At 41.3% G+C, this 13,636-nt stretch overlaps 1 protein-coding gene across 3 annotated transcripts in view; it reads left to right on the top strand.

Moving 5' to 3' along the window:
- The window catches only part of LOC133371179 (vascular endothelial growth factor receptor kdr-like), a 344,491-nt gene that overhangs the window by 151,801 nt on the left and 179,054 nt on the right, over positions 1-13,636 (top strand). For all 3 annotated transcript variants that reach the window (XM_061598328.1, XM_061598327.1, XM_061598329.1), the window contains exons 6-9: positions 656-792; positions 3,403-3,574; positions 6,349-6,466; positions 7,998-8,176. In XM_061598328.1, coding sequence (XP_061454312.1) covers positions 656-792; positions 3,403-3,574; positions 6,349-6,466; positions 7,998-8,176 — 606 coding nt within the window. The remainder of the gene's footprint in view (positions 1-655; positions 793-3,402; positions 3,575-6,348; positions 6,467-7,997; positions 8,177-13,636) is intronic.

The following is a 13,636-nucleotide window of genomic DNA, read 5'->3' as shown; positions in this document are numbered from 1 at the left end:
CCAGTTTAGATTTGGTACCGAATTTTCCATTAATTTGCTTATTCACTGTCATTGTGGATTGGATTCTTATGTTGTCATTTTCCGCAGCTATTTTTGGAAACTTTTTTTAAAAAATGTGTCTAAGTATTGATATTAACATTTTGGTTGATATTTCCTTCCGTTTATCAATATTTCCTTTAATTTATCAACACTTCCTTTCAAAATATTATTTCCTTTGAAAATATCAATATTAATTTCAATATTTTTCTGAGGGGGGCGATCAGTAAAAGCATAAACTAGCAGACAAAGAATGGACTCGAATCTATACCAGCCTGTTAGGTCGATGGATTGTTTTCAAACTGGAACTGGCTGAAGGATCCCATCCCTATTGCAGATGCTAATGTCAGATGTTCTCCAAATATTCTTTAAGCCCGTATCCCCCAACCTGTTGCCCTCCAGAGATTTTGGACTACAGTTCCCATCAGCCCCAACCAGCACATCTGATGGGAGTTGTCGTCCAAGCCTCTGGAGGGCACCAGGTTGAGAAAGACTGTTTAAATAGATATTTTGCTGCATAGTTGCAATATTGTTTGACAATCTCCATTAAATATCTGTCATTGTTTTGATTTTTGGTATTTGATATTTAGTTTTTGATATTTGGTGATATTTCTTCCAGAGACGAGGATTAAGAACCTGGCTCTAAAAGCAACTCCCCAAAAGCTGTTGGTTGGAGACACCCTTAGCCTGGAATGTAGTGCTGAGACATTTGTCAATGGCCGCATTGTGTTTGTATGGACAATTCCTGGAAGGAGAGTGAGTAATTCAAATCCGTCCCTTGACTGAGGACAGCCATTGGTCTGCTGAAAGTGAAAGATGTCAGTTTTGTTGCTTCCTAGTAATCTGTGGCCCCAGTTCTCCAAATACCATCAGGATCTGATCCACAACATGGCTGTAGCAATTTCTGAGCAAGCGTTCAAATGCTCAGTGTTGTTCAAAGAAGTTATGATGTAATTTTATGATAGGGCTGTCTAGAGGAATCTGGCTGTCCCAAAGTTGTTGGACTCCCACTGGCCATGTGGGCTGGGGCTGATGGGGGAGTCCAGCAGCATCTGGAGGACCACAGGATAAGAACATAAGCAGAGCCCTGCTGGATCAGGCCAGTGGCCCATCTACTCCAGCATCCTCTTCTCACAGTGGCCAACCAGATGGCCATGGGAAGCCCACAAGCAGGATCTGACTGCAAGAACAGTCTCCCATCCTACGGTTACCAACTGGCCTTCAGAAGCATACTGCATTTGACTATGGTGGCAGAGCACAGCCATCATGGCTACTAGCCATTGATAGCCTTATTCTCCATGAATTTGTCTAATCTTCTTTTAAAACCACCCAAGGTGGTGGCCATCACTGCCTCTCGTGGGAAAACAAGGGTTTCCCACCCCTGATTTTTGGCATCAGTTCAGAACGATTGCATTTAGAAATGATTGTCTGTACCACCAAACACCCAGAGTGAATTTTAAGGCAGAACAGATTCTGAAGGCCATTCTGTGTGTGTGTGTGTGTGTGTGTGTGTGTGTGTGTGTGTGTGTGTGTGTGTGTGTGTGTGTGTGTGTGTGTGCTTGCGTGCACAGAGAAGCTAATGAGCATAGGAAGCACAGGGATATAGGAACCAAGTCGGACCCATTGGTTCATCTCACTCAGTATTGTCTTCAGTAACTGGCAGCAGCTCTCCAGGGTTTCAGGCAGGTGTCTCTCCCAGCCCTGCCTGGAGATGCTGGTGATAAAACCTGGGACCTTCTGCATGCAAAACAGATTCTCTACCATTGAGCCAAGATTTTTGGAAGAATCCATCAAATGCTAGGGTTATGCAAATTTGTCCCAATTCATCCTGTCCTGGTTCCACATATAGATGTCTTAAAGTACGTCCTACCCTGTTCCTGTGTGGATTTTGTTTTAATCATCCTGCAGAAATCCTAAAATATCTGTACATCAAAACAGTCACAAACACACACACACACACACAAGTACCTACGAGGTGAACCAAGGGATCGCTCTCTGTCTTTTCATGTGTTACACTGTAAAACTGCTCAGAGTAACTTCAAAGCATGGCATCTCCACTGTGCTGTGTAAAAAAAAAACTTTTAAAAATGGTGCAGGAAGGAGCTGCACATCACTGCCTATCTAATTCTATGCACAAAGGTCCATACAAACTCCATACAACAAAATGGTTGCCTTCATGTTGTACTGATGGGGGTAGTCATATTGTTGTGTGTATTGTGGCCCTTTGTGCATAGAGTTACACAGGAAGTGGCATGTAGTCACTTCCTGTGCCATTGTTAAAAGGCATCTTTACAACGTGTTGTGCAGGTATTGCACTTTGAAACTGCTCCAAGCAGCTTTACATTGTCAAAATAAGAAAAGAGTGAGATAGAGAGCAAGCCCTCAGTTCACGTAGTAAGAACGATTGATGAACCAGTCCTCAGCAACGTTCATAGAACTGCAGACTAAACTACAGATCTATGGTCCCTTCTGAGGAATTGTTCAATGAGACAAATGGGGGTGTGTGAAATGCAGCCAAATCATGCCTGAATTGAAATCCTCTGGCATCCCTACTTATATTGGAGTCCAGCATCATTCCTCCTTTGCCATCCTAGAGGAATCAGGGCATAGACAGCAAGATCTAGGGTACCACTGTTCCAAGGCTTCTGACAAGCAGAGAGAGTTATGATTTCACTACCACTAGAGGCTTAAGAGGATATAAGAGAAAAACTGGCCTGGCTCATAGATGTCCTTTGGGTGTGCTTGGCCTTGCCTAATATGTTCCGAGGCCTCTGACACATCAAGGGAGAATGATCTTGTCAATGCCTCCTTCAAGCAATTGGCACACGAGGGGCCATCCTATGCCTACCTCTTGCACTATTTCAGGCCCAGGCCCAGAACCCATCAGAAAGTGGCAGGTCCTGTGTCCATTCAAATCCAGAAGGGATTCCCTCCCAATCAGAATCTGTAGTTCTTGCTTGAATCCCAATTCCATTCTATTGCAAATTATGTTGTAATTCATTAGTGGCAGTTAACTTCGTCAATATTTTATGAGTGCACTAATATTGGGGATCCTAAATACCAGTATGATTGATTAAAATTTCGCAATGATCTTTTCATTTAACAAAGAATGGTCACTAACATTCCATGAGGGAGAAGACTGTAAAAAAAACAAAAACATTTCTTAACTGAGAGCCTGAGGAGTCACCCTGATTTCATCTTTTGTTTTGTCAGATTCATGGCCTCCTAAGAAGGAAATGCTCATGCAATCTAATCCTTGCCTTTATATTTCACAGTTGTTGTCTGGATATGTGCTACTCATTGTTTGAGCTATTCTGAACTGATCTTACAGCATGTGTGCCTCTGTCTCCACTCTGCTCCTCTTAGGAACCTACAACCATAAGGAATTTGGACAAAAGTGGGCTGGTGTATAAAGCCTCTGCTAATGTGGTCATCAAGAATGTTACAATGGAGAACAGAGGGCTGTATGCATGCAGAGGCATTGTTGCCAATACAACACGATCAAGATCGCAGGCCAGCGTCACAGTCACTGTGTATAGTAAGAATGACTTCTACATATAGTATCAAAAAACTGATTAGAAAGTAGTTAATTGTCAGGAATTACCTCTTTTTCTTTTTGTGCAGGCAGGTACCAGTGCCAGAGTCGCCAGAGTCCATCTATCTGTTCTGGCAATCAGTTTGCAGCACACTACAGACCCAACTATATCATAATTAAAGATAAGGGAGAAATTCTATTCAGTTTGCATTGAAAGCAGAATCTATCCATCTGCACTTTCCAAGACAATATGAGAACCAAAACACAGTCATTCTTCAAAATTTGCACTTATCTGAATTTTGCAATACAATCGTCAAAATGCATATATTCAGGGAAAGTGAGCATAAAAATGAATATATTAGTGAACATAACATACAAAAGTGCCTTATATTGGGAGAAATTGTTTGCAGAAATGTGTACATTAGTCAAAACGGCATACAAAAATGTGTTGATGAGGAGAAATCCGCAGCAAAGTGCTGAAGAATTTTCATAGGGATTTTTCCCCCAAATTGCTGCAGAAATGTGGAGAACTGAATTTAAGATTAGAAAAATGATAAACTGAGAGAACCAAAATTGACAGATCTATCCCTAACCATAATCAACATTACAACATGCGCAGACACAGATTTGCAGCCTGAAGTCAAGGAAAAGATTTACCACTTGATTCTTCCAATTGCATCAGCTGGCATTCAAGAAATTCCAGGAATTTGTCTGCATGACATGTTGTCGTATTGATAGGCACTATGCTTTAAAAAGAGGATAGCATAGAAAAGAAAATTTACCCTTTGATGATCTCTGTTTGGCTCTGTGTCTCTATGATCTATGGCAGTCATTCCCAAACAGCATGTGCCATAACTGATTATATACTATAAAAAATTCATTGATTCAATAATTAAAGAAAGTACCCATCCTCAAAGGGTATAGCTGATTGATGCGGTCCAAAAGCCTGGCCTTATTGTTCAGGATGGGCAATTTGAATATGTCCCAGTTTCTATCATCATCATCATCATCAATAATAATAATAATATTATTATATCATCAAGTGTATGCCACTATTCATTAAAAACATGTTTAAAAGGAAGTCTAACAACACTATTAAATTATATAAAACAATAAAAACAGAACATCAAATCCATAAAATAAGATTCCACTCACTCTATACCTCACACAAAATTCCATACCCTCTAACACACCTGTATTTCAGTCAACCTACACCTGCACACATTCACCCAACCTTAAAAGCACCCACAAACCCACTATCCCTCCCTCCCAACAATTACTGGTCCCAGCAATCCCCTGGGTACATATACAAAAAGACCATCTGACAACAGTAGCTATTAAACACTGTGAAGCTAAAACCAAATCCAATCTAGGACTCTCTACTAATCCCAGAAAAAGTCTCATGTTGTTCGCCCAAATGCTCATTCATGTTCATAAGGTGATCAACTAGGGCTGAGGAACTATGTTCCCACTCTAATAATCAACCACCAGTTAGCAGCTCCCACCTGAGAAATGGTCAGATGCTAACCCCTTGCCCAACTGTTCCATGCTCTCATGGTGGCAGTGGAGGAGAAATTTGATCCAGTTCACATTTAAAGGCAAACCTACCTAATTTGCACTTTGCAAAGCAATATGCAAACTAAAACCCAGCCATCCTTTGAAATACACTTTTTTGAATTTTGCAATTCAGTTCTTCAGCCAAAAGTACAAAAATGCATGTACTAGATTAAAGTGTGCATTAAAGTGCATAATTAGTGAATATACCATATAAAATATACCATAAATGTGCGCATTAAAATGCATAAATGTACCAAATAAATGTGTGTACTAAAATGCGTTATTATTATTATTATTATTATTATTATTTATTATATTTATATCCCACCCTTTCTTCCAGTAGGAGCCAAGGTGAAAGTTCCATATAAATATTAAGCAAAATTGCTTTGCAAAAATGTGTTTATTAGGCAAAAGTGCACATAAATATTAGGAAAAAACCACACTAAAATGCTGCTTAATTTTCATGAGGACTTTTTTTAAAATGCAAACTGATGTGGAAATGTGGACAACTGAACTTATGATCTGAATGAGAAAGTGAAAGACTCACTCATCCTTACACCTCATATCCCACAACCATAAGGAATGTGGCAGGGCCATCACCCTTGTAGCACCCCAAAACCACCACAGCTCTGCACAGCCCTGAGGGTGGAGGTGGAAAGTGCAGCACCCAGAAAGTCTAGCGCCCTCTCTGGCAGTTCTCGACACTAGGCGCTGTTGAGCTTTGGCACCTGTAGCTCTTAACAGGAGGTGAGGAAGGCCAGTGTTGCAAATTCCTCTCCTACACTACATTCCCATAGTTGGAGCACTTACACTCTTTCAGTCCTTTAGAGATCAAAATGTACTGCAACTTTAAATTAATAAAAATGCAGCAGCGCCCAAATGAAGTACAGGGGTCAGCTACAGTTAAAAGGGACTGCACTCCACTATTGCCTATTTTTACCAGAGCGTGGAAAAGTTACCTTTTTGAACTACAACTCCCATCAGCCCAATCCAGTGGTCATGCTGGCTGGGGCTGATGGGAGTTGTAGTTTAAAAAAGTAACTTTTCCAAGCTCTGATTTTTACCTTATGCTAACTTCTGACTGGCCACCTCTTCTATTTGCAGTCTACCCGTGGAACTCTGGCCATTTTGTCCAACAGTTTTGATCTTCTGTTGCTTTATGATTCTTCCGCAAACCAAATGTGGGGTTTACTCTTGCAATTTTTCTTCTTTGCTTTAAGGGAGAGCTTTCCTCAGGGTTTCCTATAAGAAAAACAATTCCTATGAAATTTTGGAAGGGCAAAAGATGCTGAAACTGGCTTGGAAGGTTGATGCTTTCCCCCGTCCCAAAGTGACCTGGTGAGAACCAAGGAGAGACTTTCAGTTGACAAGGAAAATGCAAACATTTTGGGTGGGGTGGGGTGAGCGGCAGGGGAGGGACACAAATATTAGCAGTCTAACAGCAGTTCTATGTTGCTCTACTCAGACCAGTCTGTATTTAATAGTATTGCTTAATCTGTGCTGTGATGTGTTCTGTTTTGTCATTTTTAATTTTGTATATCAGGGGTGGGCAACCTGTGGCCCTCCAGATGCTGCTGGACTACAACTTCCATCAGCCCCAGCCAGCATGGCCAATGGTCAGGAATTGACCAGATGTAGTCCAATCGCATCTGGAGAGTACCGATTTGCAACCCCTTGTTTATATTTGAGTGTGAACAATTTTTATGTACTCTGCCCAAAGAACTTTAGTTATAGGGTACCATTGAAATACTGTTAGTAAAGAATAAAAATATTAAGTTCAATGGGATTTACCCCAAGGTTAGTGGATAGCAGCCTTAGTATAGTGGAGTGGTTTTCAGAATGAACATTGAGGACTAGGAGCTAAGAGACCAGGATTTAAATTCCCTCTCAGCCATAAAGCTGACTGGGTGACCTTGGGCAAGTCACTATCTCCCAGTCTAACCCACCTTATTTCCACCAATGGGTTCTCTTTGCCATCAGAGAATATTTTTCCCAGTGGTATCCTTGTAGCCTACACACCCCATTTTGTTCACACAGATGCCCCCTCTATTAAAGTGAATGAAGGAGACCTCTGTGAATCCCCTTGCATATAACAAGCACTGTGCTATAGCACTGTTATATAAATGAGGACCAGTGTGGTGTAGTAGTTAGAGTGTTTGGCTAAGACCTGGGAGACCATGGTTCAAATCACTACTCAGCCGTGAAGCTCACAGAGTGAGCGTGGGTTGGTCATTCTCTCAGTCTAAATTATCACACACAGGGTTGTTGTATGGATAAAATGGGGAGGGGGAGAACTATGCACACCACCTTGGGCTTCATGGAGGAAAGGTGGAATATAAATATAGTAATTAATAGGCAAATAAATATAAATAATAGCTGGTCCTTAAAACTATTCTTGGCTTGGGAATTGATTTTTCCATGGTGAGCACCCTCCTCCTGCTTGACTGAATCATCTATATCAGTGTTCTCCAACCTTGGGCTCCCAGATGTTGTTGGGCTACAACTCTCATCGTCCCCAGCCAGCTTGGTCAATGGCTAGGGATGCTGGGATTTGTAGTCAAACATGTGAGGACTCAAGGTCGAAGAACAGTGGTCTAGACGAATGTGTAGTTGCCCCCTAAGTCACTGATGACAAGCAGTAAATTGGCTACACTGACTGTTTTATTTATTTATTTAATTAATTAAATTTATATACCACCCTTGTGGAGCACTCTGCTAGATAATATAGTTAGGAGATGTATAGAATATCTAGTCCAGCTCTAAATCTAAGCTGAATTTGATGGCTACCAGCTTTACAGCCCAGTAATGGAATTTCCTGTGTTTCCTCTCTTAGCTGTCTTCTTCACCTTTTTCTCACTGGGCAATATAGGTACAAGGATGGCAAGAAGCTAATTGCTGGGAACAGTGACTGCTATGACCTAGATCCAGTGAAGTACAGGCTACTCATAAGTGATGTGAGAGCAAAGCATGCTGGCAACTACACCATATCCCTGAGCAACGCTAAGCATGATCTCCATGAAGACCTCACCATCGAGCTCGTTGTATTAGGTAAGCACTTGACCTGATATACCTAAATAACTCTCCATCTTTTTCCTCTGCTTCCAGTTTCCAAGGCCAATGAGAATGACAAGCAGTTTCTGGCCAAACTCTTTATGTAACTGATGTACGGTAGATTTTCAAGGACCAGGCTACTACTACTGGTACAGCTATTCTTACTACCATTATTTCAGTATGCTAGATAACACAGAGCCAGTGTGTGAGGTAGCTGTTCAAGTGCTGGACTAAGCCTGAGGAGACCCAGGTTCAAATCCCCACTCAGCCATGAAGCTCACTGGGGGACCTTGAGCAAATTATCAACTCTCAGCCTAACCTAACTCAAAGGGCTGTTGTCAGGATAAATGGGAAGTAGGACAGCCTACCTTGAGCTCCTTGAAAGAAAGGCTGGAAATGAGAAACAGAAATTCAGAACTGATAGGACCCCTGTGTATTGGCAGTGCATGAGGTCTATGGTGGGGGACCTTGGGGACTAGGGGCTGAGTGTAGCCCTTCAGACCTCTCCACCTGGCCCTCAGAACTCTACTCAGGTCACACCCCTCAATGGTCCTGCTTCCTACCACAAGTGCTTTCGCCTGGCTGGAATGTGTTCTTGAACTCTCATCATGCCCTTCTTGCTTGCCTGAATGGAGAGATGTGCAAGTAGGAACCTCTGACTTTTGCATTGCTGAACTGTACACGGGTAAGAGCCACATCTGTTGCTCCACCCACTTTTGCCTCTGGTCCCACCCACTGCTGGATTGTGGCTCCTGGATGGTTGCAAAGTGGCCCTCAGGCTGATAAACGTTTCCTCACTCCTGCCATGGGATGCCAAATACAGAACACCAGTGAATATCCAAGTTTCCAGAAAATATCTGAGAGATATTTGCAAAAGATAATTTTGAGAATTTGGGTGAGCAAATTCATTTTGACATCGTAACAAGGCTTTTAATGTTGGTTTAGGGTAATTGTTTTACATCACTTCAATAATCCAATAACTAGAAAAGCAACGAATACATTAACAAATAAGTCCAGTACCCAAGAAAGGCAAGGAAAGGCCTGCATCTCTGTTCCTACGAGCTCCTGCTTCGATTCAGCATCTCAAAGGACTGGGCTCTTGCGGGTGCTTCATTTGTCGGTCAGTTGTGGTGTTTGCAGAGCTCGGAAAAGTTACTTTTTTGGACTACAACTCCCATCAGCCCCAGCCAGCATGACCACTGGATTGGGCTGATGGGAGTTGTAGTTCAAAAAAGTAACTTTTCCAAGCTCTGGGTGTTTGTATTTCATCCTCCTAAGGTGTCTTCATCAAAGGTAAATAGTTTTGCAGGGTAAGAAATCCCATTTGATTGTGACATATCACTAGTTTGTCACATGATTTTGTTTAGTGTTGGCTGGACAGCATATGGATTATGGCTAATGGGTTTTCCAGAAAGCACACAAATGCCCTTGTGTGCAAGATGGAACGTTGTGTTTTTTAAATGAATGAATAGACTGTCCCTAAATGGTGTTCCTAACATAAAACAGTTGATGTAAAATTCACAGACAGCTAACAAAAGGGTTGGTTTGTATGCTGGACTCAGTCCATCTAGTTCATCTCCGTTAATGATTTTGCAAGCTTTTCATCTTCATATTTGTGTACAATTTCATGCACAAGTGCTCTCTGTTGTTCTTTTGTCACGCATCACCATGGCGGCATGAATTAAATGGGAATCGTTATTGCAATTGTAAATATGTCGCTTACTACAGGCACACCAGCTCAAAGAATGCTGATAGTTCATACTTAATTCATAATTCATGAAATATTGCTCCATAGAGAGGGTAGAAGAGAAAATAAACAGCAGGTGTTTCATTTTTGGTAATGGATTACTCCCCCCCAAAAGAAGATCTGCCAAGGAATCTCTGGTGTTATTTTTTTTCCACCAAGATCTGACTGACCTCATTAATTATAATGATAAATGGCTATTCTTGTTATGATTATGAATGACTCTCCCCCCACTTAAATGGCTTTGTTAGGGATAAACTAACCATGATGTTAAACACATGGTTATTGAAAAATAGGAGACACACAGAATCCCCTCCTCCCTCTCTGTAATGTCTGCTAGAACTGACCCACATCCTGACCTCATGATGTTCTGAATTTTTGAAACTGCTCTCTCCTTCATGTTGACGGCCAATGGTGGGGAGAGGGACCGGAAATATTGTTTTCATTATCATTATTATTGGGTTGCATCCAGTCCTACTCAGAGTAGAGCCATTAAAATGAATAGACATGCCTGATTTAGGTCTATTAATTTCAGTGGCTCTGCTCTGAGTAAAACATAGTTGGATACCTTAAATGCCCTTTGCCATAAAGTCCCAGGGCAGGTTACAATAATATAAAAATACAAGATTAAAATCAGTTAAAATAATTTACCATCTAAAGAACAGGGAGAGGTCATATATCTCAGATGTCAAAAGCCAGGGTAAAGAGGAGCATTTTCAGCATATGCTGAATGCTATACAATGGATGCATCAGACACAGTTCTGTGGGGAGAGAATTCCACAGCTTAGGGGCTGCCACAGAGAATGCCCTCTCCTGGGCCATCACTACCCCAAATTTCTGAGGATGGTGGAATTTCCAAGAAGGCCCTCTCTGCCGATCTTAACACCCAAGAGGGTCTCTGCAGGGAAAGAGATGGGTCTTTCAGATAGTTGGGACTCAATAACATTGGACCTATAATTATGAAGAAACTCTCTCCTGTACTGTCCCTGGGGTCTCCTGAGGAGCTTTCCTGTGTGTCTCACCTGTGGCTCAGACACACTAGGTTGGGATGGGGGAAGGCTTCTGTGCAGCCACACCTACTTTGTGGAAGATCTTGCCTCTGGAAATTTGTTTGCCTGTTCCCCCTTCATTGTTTTTTGCTATTTGGTTAGAACTTTTTTTTTTCCTGGCAGGCATTTCTCTTGATGGGTTTGAGGGATTTTATGAAGCAAAGCCTTACCTTAATTGCCTTTTCTGTGTTGTCTCTGCCTTCATTTCACCTGTTCCATTGTTTTTGTCTTATATGTTGATGCTGTGATTTTATTGGCTCACCTCTTGTTCGCCACCCTGAGCAATGCAAACACATGGGAAGGCAGGATATAAATATCTTAATAAACAAACTTTTGGGTGAGTCTTCATAGAGGTTATAGAAGAGAAGCAGGGGGAGAAAGTGCACACACTGACCAAGCAGGGAGCTGGACAGAGGCCTACATAGAGTTGGCAAAAATCCTCAGAAATGGGAATTTGACATCCCTAATGCAGAGGGATATTATGAAGAGGCAAAAACCTCTATCTCCTTGCCCTTCCCTTTGTCTGGAGGAGGCATTGTGTGCTGCTGCCTCGGTCTCCCTAGTTCAGCCTGGTGGGCCACATCGCTGCCAGCCAGGCAGTCGCTCTGAGCTTGTGCTGCTGCAGCTGCCATAAACTGAGAGAAGGATGAGAAACCTGAGTAAGTAAGTAAAATTTAATTTTTGTGTCGCCTATCTGAGGAAAGTTGCTAAAAAAAACTGGCAGGAGATTATTGCTCTCAGATGTGACCAATCACTCACTGAAAAACAAGGATGAGAAATTATTTATTTATCTATTGAATTTATATCCCGCCCTTCCTCCCGGAAGATCCCAGGGTAGCAAGCATAAACAAAACAATTTAACAACAACAAGAAGGGGGGGGAAGATATCTCGCTGTCCTTCCACTTGTCTGGAGGAGGCCTTGTGTACCAGGGTTAGCAGGTCTCTGGTTTTTGGCCGGATTCTCTGGTTTTGGGGGGTCCCCTCTGGTTCTCTGGCTAGCACCCCTTAATCTCCAGACTCTCAGCTTCAATTTTAAAAAAAAGTTTCTAGGTGGTCTGGTTCCCAAGACACACACCAAAACGTCAACCGCCCCCTGCCGCACGACTGTTAAATCTGTTTTACAGATCTTTATAACAGCTCCTAGCTCTAACTACAACTCCCATCAGCCCAATCCAGTGGCCATGCTGGCTGAGGCTGATGGGAGTTGTAGTTTTAAAAAGTAACTTGTTCAAGCTCTGGCTCTAACCCCGCCCTTTCAGGATTGTAGCCAATAACTGAAGCCAGGGTTGTGACTTGTTGATCCAGGCATGCCTAGGCTTAATTTCAATGTCAGAAAATGGTGGCTTTGAGATTTTGCAGTTTGCGTAAGTAATTTGGCTTAAAGGTTTTTTTTCTCTTGTGTGCAAGAGTCAGACCCTGGGCTATGAAATATGGAAGTATTTAATCCAATACTTGCTTTCCCTGTACCTGGAGTAAACCCCATTGAACTCCATTAGGACTTACTTTTCAGTAGACATGGTCAGGATTGTGGTGTAAATTAATGGGACTTTTGAGTAAACATAGCACAGACTTGTGTTTGTGTTGTAAATCTGTCTCTCCCTCTCCAATCCTATTTTTAAAGCAATTAGGCAGGGTTTACCTAGGTATCACAGTTTTTATTATGTAGGAAACTAATACTGATTTTTTAAAAAAATGTTCCTCAATGACCAACTGGTTTGACAATAAACTATTATATGGGGTGTATTTTTACACCTACAAGTAAGTAAGAGAGAGAGAGTGTGAGTGAGTGAGTGAGTGTGTGTGTAGCCTTTCCAACAACCCTGTGAGGTAGGCTTGGTGATTGGCAACCAAGGCAGCTCACAATAAGAAATAAATCCCTTTAAAAACCAATAACCATAAAACAAGTATAAACAGTTGCAAAACAGCTTAAAGTAGCATGATTCCAAATTTTGGGTTGGGTGAATGAAGTTTATTTATTTATTTTTATTTATTTATTATTTGATTTATATCCCGCCCTTCCTCCCAGTAGGAGCCCACGGCGGCAAACAAAAGCACTAAAAACACTTTAAAAATCATAAAAACAGACTTTAAAATATATTAAAACAAAACATCTTTAAAACATTTTTAAAAGCTTTAGAAACTTTTTTTTAAAAGAAAAGGTTTAAAAACATATTAAAAAGCGATTCTAACACAGACAGAGACTGGGATAAGGTCTCATCTTAAAGGCTTGTTCAAAGAACAAGTTCCTTATCACTTGAGGGTAGTTTTCCCTGGTTGAGTAAGCCCCATTGAATACATTAGGACTTGCTTCTGAGTAAACAAACATAGGATTGCACTATAAATATCTTTACAGGCTGTGTAAATAATGAACATATTTGATAGTCATGCTTATATAAATATTTTGTCATACTGTATCCCAGTAAGTATCCGATTCACACTATGGTTGTACAATACTTCCTCTACATTTTAAGTATGCCTTGGGGTGGTCATGGTTCTCCATTGTTTTCATCCTGAGGGGCAGATAGGCTGAGAGATGGTGAGTAGCCCATGGTCACCCACTACAGTTTATAGCTTATTTCCATTTTGAAAAATTAATTAAAACAATATACATGCAGGCAAAATTTATTAAGTGGATTCACACAATACATTTAAAGCACATCCAA

This window comes from Rhineura floridana, chromosome 16, assembly GCF_030035675.1.
Source record: "Rhineura floridana isolate rRhiFlo1 chromosome 16, rRhiFlo1.hap2, whole genome shotgun sequence".
In the NCBI taxonomy this organism is placed as follows: Eukaryota; Metazoa; Chordata; class Lepidosauria; order Squamata; family Rhineuridae; genus Rhineura; species Rhineura floridana.
This window is presented reverse-complemented; position numbering and strand designations above follow the sequence as displayed.